The sequence below is a fragment of the Thermobia domestica genome, chromosome 13 (assembly GCF_964235325.1).
Source record: "Thermobia domestica chromosome 13, izTheDome1.hap1.1, whole genome shotgun sequence".
In the NCBI taxonomy this organism is placed as follows: Eukaryota; Metazoa; Arthropoda; class Insecta; order Zygentoma; family Lepismatidae; genus Thermobia; species Thermobia domestica.
In genome coordinates this window covers 85,643,432-85,657,171 of record NC_137466.1, presented here as the reverse complement: position 1 = coordinate 85,657,171, position 13,740 = coordinate 85,643,432, and the positions used below count along the sequence as shown (strand labels likewise).

The window sequence follows — 13,740 nt, the reverse complement described above, 5'->3', positions numbered from 1 at the left end:
TATAATTATGAATATGAATATTTAAAAATAAATGTATTAATGGAAGATTTAAGAATGTATTTGAAATATGATAGAATTTATAGTTAATATACGTTGCCTTTGTGGAATTAAGGAGCTGTGGCGAATGCTGGATATATAAATAGTAACTTTAGAGTCATAACAAGATAAGTTCTGATCATGGAAATGCTAGATGCGGAATTCTTGACTAAGTTCGGTAACCAAACGGTATTATTGATTTGTATTAAGTTTAGTGTTGGAAATTCGTATTTTACTTGAAAACTTCCATACATTCCGTCAGTTAGTCACGGTTTATTCTCATACTGTACCGTGCAATGTGATCGTATAGATCTTCATGGTTATTTGCTTCTGAAATCAAGGATCTGGAACTAAATACTTTTTTCCACGTTTTGCGTAAACGTGGTGGCGACTCAGTTTAGGCCTATACAATAACTCTAAAATAAATGTCAGATTTGTCAAAATAATAAAGCGTTGTCGAAGAGCGTGACACTGTGATTCCTGAATCTTTAAATTTTCATCATATTTTGGGGAAATTCAGTGTGTATGACACAGGAACGTCCGCTGGATTGTAGGGACGTCATGTGTGGTTTTAGGAGTTCAGTAACTGGTCCTGAAAAAAAGTAGAAGAAACAAGTTCCACATTGTTCCTAGTTCGAGTGTTCCACTCTATTAATCAGACGGTTTTTTGGAGCCTTTTCTCTCGAAAATTGGTTTTTCTTATCTTGTAGGAGTTACAACGGAGGTCCTCATTCACAGCCATCTTCATGGTACACGCTGAAACACACATTTCCCGCGTCAGAGCTCACATTTCATTTCATTGCTTTGGTCTTCCGTCACTTTCTCCTGCAATTGTTCGATAAATTCTGGTGTTCGATGTCAATCGGAAAGTCGTCTCTGGTTTTCTACCAGCTATGGCTTCATATTCTCCGTTGCACCTCTATATTGTAGGTCGTATCGCTTTTATGGTGTACACGAAGCATTGAGGAGCTGTTTTGATTGCGGAAGGATGCTTGGCACGAAACGTGATACAGGTAATTCTTTTCCAATATTTTGATGGCATCAACTCGTCCATTGCAATTCCTGTTGACATCACGTTTGTGTCTGAGACAACAAAGTAAAAAATATGTTTAGATTTTGGTAAATATATGGCAGCACCACATATTTGTGTACAACATTCAAAGTGTCAAATTTAGCCTGAACACGTTGTCTGTATGTATGTTTCATTAGTATTTTGATATTTTTCAGGGCAAAATTATTACTTGATCAATACAGGAAGAAAGCTCAATTATATCAGACAAATGTTGTGTTAGCTCCTTTGGGAGATGACTTTCGCTATGACACTAATGCTGAATGGGATGTGCAATATATCAACTACCAAAGAATATTTGATTTTTTGAATTCCAATTCGCACTTCTTTGTCGAAGTAAGTGCTTTTTCGAAATTTTCAGTTAATTATTGTTTGCAAAATAAAAAAGTTGCTTTGCTCGTTATATCTCTCTAACTGTACTTTCCATAATAAATGACATGAAAAACTAGTGGCAAGAGTTTACTTGCTTGTACTAACTAGGCCAGATTGTACTTACAGAATGTTGAAATAACACAGTGTTATAGTTTTGATGTTTAGTAGGCTGTGTTTTTGTTATTACGTAGCCAGAAGTTTAATGGAATTCTTCATAACAATAAAATGAATATATAACAGCTTGTTCCATAAGTTTCCCGCCAATTAGAACGAACTTCGGACGTCTCTGGCAACAGTACTTAGCAGGAGCATAGCAGCCAATTTACCAACGTAAAGATGAATCCTTCCCTTGATAGATATCATTAGTGACCGTTTTTCGTCTCGTTGCAGATTGTCTTCTGAACTGAAACATGGATCGGTAAAAAAACACTGATCCGTGAGCCCCTGCTATTTGAGTTTCAACTGAGAGAGGCAGCCAGTGAAGTAACATGAAACACTGTGCGACGAAAGGGGAGCATGCAGTGAGTTACTGCACAGCAAAGAGGTGGTTTAGATAATTCGAAGAGAGTAACGATAACTTGTCAGAAAAGAAAGAAAAAAAATGAAGGAAGACCTCCCACCATTAACGTGGAGGCTGTACGCCAAGCTGTGGAGGCGAATCTGAGCACCAGCACCCGTATATTGACTGCCGAGATGGGTACATCAAAGTCAACCATACAAAGCACATTGGCAAGTAGAGATGATGTCGACTTGTCCCGCACGATCTCACTCCTGAGAAGCACAACGAAGGATGAAAGTATGCAAACCACTGTTGAACAGTCCCATAAATTAGCCTCTCATTAAACGAATCATAATATCAGACAAAAATCGGGTTTACTATAGGAGTCCAGCCACGAGTTATCAATGGTTGGACTCAAGCTAGGATACAGCACCCCTGGTGAAACGGACAGTTTAATCACAAAGTGATGCTTAATGTATGGTAAAATTTTGAAGGTCCTGTGCTCTGGGAACTTGTTTCTCGTAGTCGTGCTCTGAACGCTTAACTGTACTGTGAGCAACTGGAACGAATATATCAAGCTGTATCACAAAAATACCCATATTTAATCAACCGCAAACTTCTGTTGATTTAGCAGGACAATGTTCCCTGCCATAGGTCTCTTACTACCCAAGAAAAATTCCGTAATTTGGAAGAGTTGAACTGTTATCAAATCCAGTGTACAGTCTTGACTTAGCTTCTTCAGATTATCGCTTGTTCCATACAGAATGCACTTCCTACGTGATAAAATATTCGCCTATGAAGATGTGTGGCATGGGGTGCAAATGTTTTCCGACTCGAATTCCAAGGTGTGGTATGCACAAGGCATTCACAATTCGGCGGAAAGATGGATATCCACTATAGAGCACAATGGTCTGTATTTTGCAAAGTAAAATTTCTTCTACATAGTTTACTTGCGTTTTCATTTTCGACATGGAGTGTGGCGGATAACTTGTGGGACATCCTGGTAAAAATGCAATGCATTTTAAAAGTAATAAAAACTATTTCATATTGTACTATTACATTATTTTTAGTCACATTTGTTCTGTAAGAGTTTTTTTTTTTTTTCCTTTACATTTAATGTATAAATGAACTAAATATCTAATGAATTCACTGTTATGCAGAGTAAATGAGAAGTCTGTTAAAACCAGTAATTGAAATAAAGAAGACATCAATATTAAGTTACTTAGTAAGGTTTATGAACTTAATAATTGATATAAATAGTGTTGATGAAACACTATGAAGCTTTAATTCATTTCTAGTATGAGAAAAACTGTTTATAGGATGTTTTTATTTAAATTCAAAGAACTGCCATTTATCATACCTTAATTTAGTTCATCTTTTATAAGAAAAGCAAAAGTGAATAAATATATCAAGGGTATTAAATGTGTTTACTCCAGATTATATAATTTATATGAGGACCTTGGTTTATATTGAGTCAACGAAGGCCAAAAAACAGTGATTAGAAAAAATAAATCTTATATTTTTAGAATTAGCATATTATTGCGAAAGTGCCTTAAACAACATATTGTAAGTCCCCGAAGGTGCGTGGTGAAGAGGAAGTTTAAGTATGTTATTTTCAAGTTTTCTTAAATATCTAAACAACTATGGGTCTAGCAAAAAATATTTCCAGTACAAAATTAAACTACATTAAATTTCGTACGAAAATACTCCTATACATTTTTTCGTTGGATAATAGTTTAGAAAAGAGAGAGAAATAAAAGTACATATTTAAAAAAAAAATATTGTAACTAAAGATGTTTAGATATCTTCAGGAAAAAAAAAAAACTCCTATAAAATACCTATATAACAGTGTACAAAGGCAATATACAATTTCGTGCACAAGCACACTAACGCGCGGGGTGCCGATATGGGCCACTTTCGTACTAGTCGCTTGCGCGTTACATTCCACATCTTGCTTAGCTCCGCTATCACTCCTAGCATGTTCAAACGTAGCCTGTGTGTCTAGTATTCGTGCATTATAATGACGTTACTAGCCGCTACGCAGTGTAGACATAGTGAATGTATGGAGTAGAACGATGTTGAAGAATGTTGCTCTAAAACAGCTACTTTCAAGTCTTGTGATTAGTTGAGGTCTTGTTTATTGATTCCTGTAAGAAGCATAAAAAACATTTCTCTTCCCTCTAAAAATTTCGTACTTCCCTTCAGTTCTGTTTCCTGCAATACTTGCCTTCTTTAATCCATCTATCCCTTTTTCACCTGCATCACACTTATCATCCACAACATCCTCGTTACATAATAAACACTTTTCAGCCATTGTCATACGCTGTGTAGCTGCAAGTAGCAGTATAATTCACAAACTCGAGACACAGGCTACGTCTGCACACTCTCGGAACGTTAGGAGAACTATGCAATGTGTGGAATATAACGCGCAGGCAACTCATGCTAAAGTAACTCGCTCCCGTGCTCCCACCCTGGCCAGCAGGACGCGTTAATGTATTACTGTACGAAGTTGTGCTTTGCCTTTGTATATATTATTGTATAGGCATGCAGTTTTTCCTACATGTTACTTGAACATTTTTAGTTACAATAAGATTTTCTTCAAAAAATGTTTACTTTTTGTCTCCTTCTATCTTCTAAAGTATTAATCCTGCGAAAAGAAATGTATAGAACTATTTTAGAAAATTTAATGTAGTTTAATTTTGAACTTAAAATGTTTTTAGCTAGACCTCATAGTTTTGAGATATTTAAGAACAACGAAGAAAACTAACTTTAAACCCCCTCCACTGCCCATTGACCCCTAACTTTTTGGGACTTTTAGTATGTCGTTTACGGCAGTTTTCCCCACAACTGTGTCAAATTTCAAAACTACACGATTTATTTTTTCTATTTTTCCTCCATGGACAGGACTATTTACTTTTCTTATGATGCAAAGAAAAGAATGTACCTAAACTTCAGTTCTACTTCATAATGTGTGTGTGTGTTTCCGAAATATTGATAAATATGTTTGAAATCTTTTAATTTCTTTATAGGCTCAGTTTGGAACTTTGGCTGATTACTTTGATGCTGTAAGAGCTGAAATGCAAGAATCTTCTGGTTCTCCCGATCAGGGCTTTCCGTCACTTTCAGGAGACTTTTTCACGTATGCTGACAGAGATGATCACTATTGGAGCGGTTACTTTACTTCAAGGCCCTTCTACAAGAAAATGGATCGACTTCTAGAAGCTTACTTAAGGTAAAGATTCATGTTGAAATAAATGTGATATAGGCTAGAAATAAATTACAAGAAACGTATACATACATCAATTGTGCTCTTGCTACCTATAGATAATTACCGATATTTCAATGAAACACGTGGCATTCAAGTCATTTTAAATTCTGTTCTTTATGTACAATCTTCCATACGTGCCATGCACATATTTCCTTTAAGTATACTCTAAGTAGAATCTGCTTATTTTATTGATCGCCAATAATTTTATATTACATTTTACAGTACAGTGTATAGAACATTTTTGTTGTTCGTTTTTCTTCTTGCTCGATTTTATGGTGCATTCTCTCCACTTTGATAAGAATTAAGAAATCAAAAGTAAACTTGCTTATATTTGTCAAATACATTCCGTTTAAAATTAACAGGGTATATGAACATATTAATTACATATGAGTGTAAGAGCTATTCGGCGGTTGTCGTTGTTATTTGCATCGCAGTAGAAATTCTGAGTGCTAATGAAATTGTTAGTGTGATCTTGAATTGTAGCTGCAAAAGAATTAAAATTCTTTCGTTCAGAGGCTAAAGTCAGTAATATTGTTAACTGAAAGGGAAGTCAGTTTTCTTTTAAATAACATAATTAGTATAGTTTCGTGGGAGCTTGCGTCTAAGGTTCAGTTGATCCGAAATGATTCATATTAGTCTTTTTCCTTTGCATTGTTAATACCAAATAAAGAATTTTGAAATTAAAGTTTATTTTATTTTTATTTCCTCTTATATAGAGCTGGAGAAATATTATTTTCTATAGCTTGGGGTCACGGGAAATCAGGTTTTGATCTTCTGATAGATGCCGAGAAAGGATTAATGGAAAAATTAGCTTATGCACGAAAAAATCTGGCACTATTCCAGCATCATGACGGTATAACAGGAACTGCCAGAGATCATGTTGTAGAAGACTATGCTCGACGGTAAGTGTTGATATATTATTTATTTATTTGTTGATATTTAGCGTCCCCTTTTAGCACCGATGGATTAGTATTTTAACGTTCCACGGTTATCTACAGAGGCTAAGGAAGACGGTAATGATGATAATGAATGAAGAAAGTGGGAGAAGACAGGAAAGCCTACAGAAAACACATACACACAGTGTTTGTCCAACCAAAAGTCCACTTGGCATGAGCAGGAATCCACCTAGGAACCCCATGCATCAGAGCGCTACCCTGAAGCCACCGCTGCTCTTGATACTATTTGAGAAATGGACTTAGTTAAGGTAGAATCTAAACCACTTTAATGTGCTCAGTACTCTCCTGCTGGGCATCGAACCTGAGTATTGATAAGTGTATTCTATTGGAAACAAAGTAAGAGGTACTCACTTTTCTCTGTTATAGCCTGTTACGGATTCATTAATTAATATATACAGGGTGTTTCAAAACAACACCGACAACGTTTGGGAGGTGATTCTTGACATCAAGATAAGACAAAAAGTATAGACCAACCTGGGTACACAAATGCTTCCTTTCAAAGTAATAGTCTGCTGAAAACATGAAAAAAATGAGCTTTAAAAGGTATATAGCTCCAGAACTATGGGACCTACCGTAGTCGGCTCAAGTCTTCACTTGGGAACTAGTATGTGCCCTATCCAAATATTCATGTTTTCGGATCCCGAGATACTTACGTAACAATTTTTATAGAGGGAGTTTGGCTACAGGCATATAATCTGAAGTAGTCACCAACTACCTCTATAAAAATTGTTGCAGAAATGCAAAAGGATTCTGACACTTGAATATTTGGATAGGGCACGTACTAGTTCCTAAGTGAAGTCTTGACCCGACTACCGTAGGTGCTATAGTATTGGAGCTATTGACTTTTGAAGTTCTTTTTTTTTTTTTTTTTTTTTTTTTTTTTTCATGTTTTCGGCAGCCTATTACTCCGAAAGGAAGCATTTATGCACCCAGATTGGTGGTCTATACTTTTTTGTCTTATCTTGGTGTCAGGAATCAAAACCTGGGAAAATGAATTTTAGGAACGAATATCTTCAAAACTATTAGCCACTAGCATATATTACTCGCTTCACTGGGTTGAAATAAATAATTTAAATGCACACTGATATTGCTCATTTTCGATCATTTTAATGTATGTCACCTCTCCTCATCCCCCAAGTGTCGGGGCTAAAAATGGATTTAAACAGCATCAGAAGTGGCACTGTTCATCTCGGCGACCGCAAGAACTATAGATTCAACATTAATATCGGTCATTTTTGACCATTTATGTATATATATTTCCCCCTCCCCATGTTGCGGGCCATGGCATCGGAAGTGTCACAGTTCACCTCAGCGACCCCAGAAAATGTGAGTTCAGCACTAATATCGGTCATTTTCTATGATTTTTAAATATATCTTCCTCCCCCTCCTCAAGTTGCGGGTTTGAATTTGGATTTAAACGGGATCGGAAGTATCACTGTTCATCAAAGTGACCCAGAAAACTATAAATTCGGCACTGATAGTGGCCATTTTCGATCATTTTTATATATCTTTCTCCCCCTCCCCCAAGTGGCGGGGCTAATTTTGGATTTAAACCGGATCGGAAATGTCATCTGAATGATCCGGAAAACTATGGATTCGACACTAATGTTAGTCATTTTCGATCATTTTTCAATGTTTATCCTCCTCCCCAACTCTCAGGGCTGAACTTAAATTGAAACAGCATAAGAAGTGTCACTGTTTCTCACATCGACCCCAAAAACTATGGATTCAACATTAATATCTGTCATTTTTGATCATTTTTAAATTTCTCTTCCCCTCCCCTACGTTGCATCGTCAAAGTGAATAGCCTAAAGTAATCCCTGCCCCTAAACTCATATATGTTGAAAATTTGATTGAGATCGGTCGGGTGGTTCAAGAGTGATGAAGTCACAAAAGCAGTCATTTTTATTTAATTTTTTTTACATATATATCTCTCCCTCCCCCTCCCCTACGTTCGCTCGTCAAAGTGAAACGATAAAAAACACCCAGTGCCCGACCCTCATATATGTTGAAAATTTGATCGAGGTTGGTTGGGCGGTTCAAAAGTTATTAGGTTTTATTAGTTTTTTATTTATACGTCCTCCTCCCCTAGGATCTACCCTTAAAGTGAATTTACAAAAATATTTCCAGATCCGAACTTCATGTATCTTGAAAATTTTATTGAGATCGGTCGGATAGTTCAAGAGTTATTGTTACAAAAATAGTCACTTTCAGTCTTATATAAATTGATTTTTATATATCTTCCCCTTTTACTCTTCCCCTACGTTGCTCCATCAAATTTAGATCATAAAAACGATCCCAGGCCTGAACCTCATCTATGTTGAAAATTTGATCAAGATCGGTCGAGTGGTTCAGGAGTTATACCCCCTTCCCCACACCCCAGTTCTACCATCAAAGTGAAAAGCGTAAAACCAGCCCAGCCTCGAACCTCATCCATGTTACAAATTTGATCGAGATTGAGATCGGTCGGGCGGTTCAGGAGACTTAGAGTCATAAACTTAATGATTTTCAATTTTAGATATATAGATTGAGCTGAGGCGTCAAGTTATTGTCTTAGACTTGTAATCTGCTCTATCCAAAAATGCATGATTATGAAGCGTTCAGTTACAGAGCAAGGGAGTCCCCCAGAGAAATTGGAGGTCCTGAATATTCCGTTAGGGAAGATGGGTCCGATTTATGACAGAAGGAACGACGTCCCAGCAAGTAACAAAAAGTCGTTGACAGACCATCGATGATTTGAACAGAATCAAGATGGCGAAGGATGCTTGATATCTTCGTGTGTTGTGCGTGGTTGTATGACTACAGCAGGGACTAAATGTAGTGGATAAAATAAAATCATTATTAATGTTCATGACCCACAATCATGACCTGTGTGCTAAAAGAGACAGACAGTATATTATTTAAATGTATTAACTACCTTCCGTACGCACTAAGAGCGAGGGACAACACCTACATATTCGCTCTATTCTTACGATTGCCAGTAATAGTAATATTTATTTATTGTTTTTGTTTGTTTATTAATGCATCAGTGCAACCGTCACTTATAATAAATTATAATTCTGTCGTAAACTAGTTCCGAACACGTTAGACGGGATTACATTTTCAAATTACAAAACAACCCAGTATTACTCTGACAGAGATGTGCGATTTATTCAGCAACCGTCACCCAAATATATTCACTGATGAGACGTGCAGTTTACCCAGCAACCATCATTAACTTCGCATAAATCTGTAACGTAACCTGGGTCAACAGAACTTTACACAGTATTAACATCTGTTATTTATCCAATAATACTGACGAGCTACACCGTACACTGATTATTTAGTTTACTTAACAATATCATCCAGTGCGATAGGAATGTTACGCTTTATTTAGTAATAATTTCCCAAAACGGAATAGGTAGTTTCACCGAAACTGACGGTAGACAGTTTACTATCCTTGCTAGGAGAGTTATCGAGGAAATATGTATAATTATTATCAGGAGCTAATCCGGGTTAAAATACTCTGAAATATGTAGACCAAACGCGACAAATTATCTGCGAGAGCCTCCTATTAGGTGTAATCTCCAATAACACAACACACATTTTATTTGTAGAACAATGGCTGTAACAAACACCAAATCAAAAGGACACTGATAGCATTATGAGAAAAGTTATCTTGGTTTAATAGCTTAATGTTTGTGACTTCGCACCGCATGAATTACCCGGCCGATCTCGATCAGATTTTCAACATAGATGAGGTTCGGCCCTGAGATGTTTTTTTATCATTTCACTTTGACGTTGCAACTTAGGGGCGGAGAAAAGGGAGATATTTAGAAATAATCGAAAATGACCGATATTAGTGTCGAACACATAGTTCTCAGGGTCACTGAGATGAACAGTTACACTTCCGATGCCATTTAAATCCAAATACAGCACCGCAACTTGAAGGAGGGAGGAACTATATAAAAATGATCGAAAATGACCGATATTTGTGTCGAATCAATAGTTTTCGGTGTCACTGAGACGAACAGTGACACTTTCGATGCCGTGTATATCCAAATTCACCGCTTATGTTCAAAATGAAACATATTCTCCCCGTATGCTGCTAGTATAGAATAAACTCTGTGTGACTTCTGTTCCCTTTTCCAACTGTTGTTCCTCCACTTCAGTTCGTTAGAACACTAATGGACATGGATTTTGTAAACTATGAATCATATCCACCATGACTATAACATCATCCTTCATCAAACGGGTTTTCTTCTACTCAGTATTCCGAGCGTGAGCTCTGATGAAGTATGGCAGGCTATTATTACTATTATTGGTTTTTAATACATGGATACACTTATAAAAACAAATGAAAGTTTAAACTTCCTTTAAATAACTCATTTACCCAATATTGCAACAAATAACTGCCTCATAAACGAGAAAATTAAAATTTTCGGATGTAGCTAATTTCGCTCGCTCGAATTCAATGCCATAGAAGATCTATCACTCTTCTACCGTACAGCACGATAGCAGGGTGTCATTTGGGGAGGAAAGGGGCAAACTGCCCACTCCTGAGTTCGAGAAATACATATACTTTCATCAATTGTCTACTAATATACCAATCACAAACGTGAAACACTTATGTTGCTGAGTGTCTTGTTCCCTCAAGCAAAATTTGATATGACGCTGCTCTACGATAATCAGAAAAGCAGGGACGTAACAGTTAGCACAATTACTTCACTTTACCTTGAAATACTCTCTATGTGTATGTGGCTGTGTGTATGTTCATGTGTGTGTGTTCATGTTACATTTGACAGCACTCAGATCAAATGCAAAAAGTGTCACTTATAGGTGTTTGACACTCACCATCAGTCATTTCTATATGCACCATGATAGCTACATTGAATATAACCAACATGGCGTGAGAGATGAAGTAAACTACTGTCTCGATTTTCGTATGTTTGTTACTGAAATCGTTATGTTAGGGTTTTATAACCTTTCTCAGTAACCATACCAATACAAATAAGGTCATGAACTACCGTTGACTTCGAACCAATTGTGACCCCTAGGAATCGCATCCGGGATCCCTTGATTACAAGGCTGCTAGTGATATTTTTCATCCGTTGTGGCCAATGTGAGTACACCCATAAAAAACGATTTCAATTTACTTGCAATTTGTTTTCGCTGTCCCTGTGATAATCTCATATGATCATACATCAATGAGGGAAGGGAAGATGAAGAAAGGGGGATTACTTTCCGTGTAGATTATACTATTGATCCAAGACATGTCCGCGTGCTTTTCTATGACACTTTGTACTTACTGGTTTTGATAGTCCCTGGTCTGTTCAATTACACTCCCACCACTGTGACTGTATGGCAATTCCATGTGTCCTATTTCCTATTACTACCTACAGCGTGACCCACATGGTCAAGGAACTTTTCATATTGGTCACCGTAATGAGCAGGTGTCGTCCAGGAGTGTCTATGGGTTTCCACAGGGTTCTCCCATTGTCTAGTATATTCTCATTCCCTAAACTCTTTTCATATTTCTTTAATAATCCGCCTTCTGTAGCTCAAGAGGCAAAACTGTGGAATGTTGATTTGTTTAAAACAAATCTGGGAGAATAGGTTACCAACTCTCCTCAAGGTATCTTCCTTCTTAACATGACTTTTCCCTCTTTTTGTTACATAATCAGCATTGTTGCATTTATGTGCCATCACCTCCCATGCCTTGTCAACAATCTGTTGTTCATTACGGGGGAGGGGGAAAAGGGGTGCATGATAACTCAGTAATATTGTGCACCTATATGGCAAAGGGTCCCACTTTAGGTCCACGACCAAATGAGTTTATGGTGAAGAACGTATCAGTTTTTTCCCCTCCATTTTCTCGCAAACCCTCATTGCATCAATTCTTCCAAAATCATTAGTATTATTAATGTATGTTTCTTCAGCACACAGGTCATAATTTTGGGTCGTTGAACATTGCAAACGTATTGGTTTTATGTAATTTCATTCTATCCATTACATTTAATCTCTGCTGTAGTTATGCAAGCACGCACAACACGCAAATATCCTTCGCCATCTTGATTCTATTCAAAATATAAATGATCTCTCAACGATTTTTTTGTTACTTGCTGGAACGTTGTTCTGTTCTATCTGTCACGAATAAAACCCGTAGAGCAAATTAGAAGTCTAAGACAAAAGAACATGCCGCCTCGGCTCACTGGCTAATAGTTTTGCAGATATTCATTCCTAAAGTTCATTTTTTCCACGGTTTTGGGCAGCCCCTGAAGTTATGTACTTCTGACTGCACAGGTTTATATGAACTTTTTTCCTTATTTTGTTGTGAGGAATCAACTATTTCAGTGTGTTGGTCTAGTTCATTAACAGCCTGTATATAAAGAAAACATTTATTGGGAAAAAAATTGTCTTAACATATATGCGAAACATCTTTTGTAAACTTTTTTTATTTATGTAATTTTACTTTAAACGTGATTATTATTTTAGTTTTTCTTCTAGATTAAGCCTTCTCTTCGTCTCTTTCCAGAATGCTCGCCTCTATTGAAGGAATGCAACATGTTATCCAACAATGTGCGCATTTTCTTCTTTCACCTGCGAAAGTAAGCATATATTGATCGACTTTTTTTTATGATTATTCAAGCATGGCAGCTTTGAAATTCAAAAAGAAAAGAGTATCTACATGATTAGAGTTCTTTTAATGTCTTCCTAATTATTGCGTCCAAGAAAATCACCTTTTTGTAACATTATTCTTCACGTTCTACACGGTGTTTCAAAGTTGTACAAATAGGTGGTGATGAAACATTTGCTTTAATAAAAAGGGAGTCAAACGTGTGTGATTCTTAAAAGCTTACTGATGTGATACTTATCAATTGATAAGCTACCTGGAATTAAACTTTGCCTTTTACTAACGACTTGTAGTAAATGATGTATCGAGGTTTAAAAATGGATAAATTAAATTTAAAGAGTAAAATATGTACGATTGGGCCAGAAATCGTCCAGTCTTCGGTTCACCATATCTGTGTGTAACCAGTATGCCATTTAGCTCTTCTTAAGACGAGCCAGACATTTTCGCTTTAGAGAATCATTTAGGTTTGTTCCTGCTTATATGTCTCTACATGTACATATTAATTATAGTCTTTGCGCGTAAACAGTTTGTTAATATGTATATGTCTCTATATGTACATGTTAATTATAGTTTTTGCGCGTAAACAGTTTGTTAATATGTATTTTTTGAGTATACAATTCTTAGTTTCAGAGCACGACCTATATTCTTCACCCATGTTTTTTTTTTCCCTACTTGTGCTCTTTTCCTACATTTGGCCAATTTCGACTTACCTAAATATTTAGAAGAATCCATGGCGCCAGGTCCGTAAGTGCTCGATGTGTTTCCCTTGGTTCCTAACAATAGTCCGACAGCGTAATTTCCACTGTAATAGGCTTCTCTGAAGAACTAGGAGGGGAATCTTGTCCCATTCCCTTTGCACAGATTTCCAAAGTCCTTCCACAGTTGTCACACGCCGTTTTCCCAAAGCCCGCTTCAGCAATCCAAATC

The 13,740-nt window shown here is 36.7% G+C and overlaps 1 protein-coding gene across 2 annotated transcripts in view; it reads left to right on the top strand.

Moving 5' to 3' along the window:
• The window catches only part of LOC145668286 (alpha-mannosidase 2-like), a 100,903-nt gene that overhangs the window by 37,228 nt on the left and 49,935 nt on the right, over positions 1-13,740 (top strand). For both annotated transcript variants that reach the window (XM_081736007.1, XM_081736008.1), the window contains exons 9-12: positions 1,264-1,441; positions 5,006-5,208; positions 5,961-6,146; positions 12,715-12,787. In XM_081736007.1, the coding sequence (XP_081592133.1) occupies positions 1,264-1,441; positions 5,006-5,208; positions 5,961-6,146; positions 12,715-12,787 (640 nt within the window). The remainder of the gene's footprint in view (positions 1-1,263; positions 1,442-5,005; positions 5,209-5,960; positions 6,147-12,714; positions 12,788-13,740) is intronic.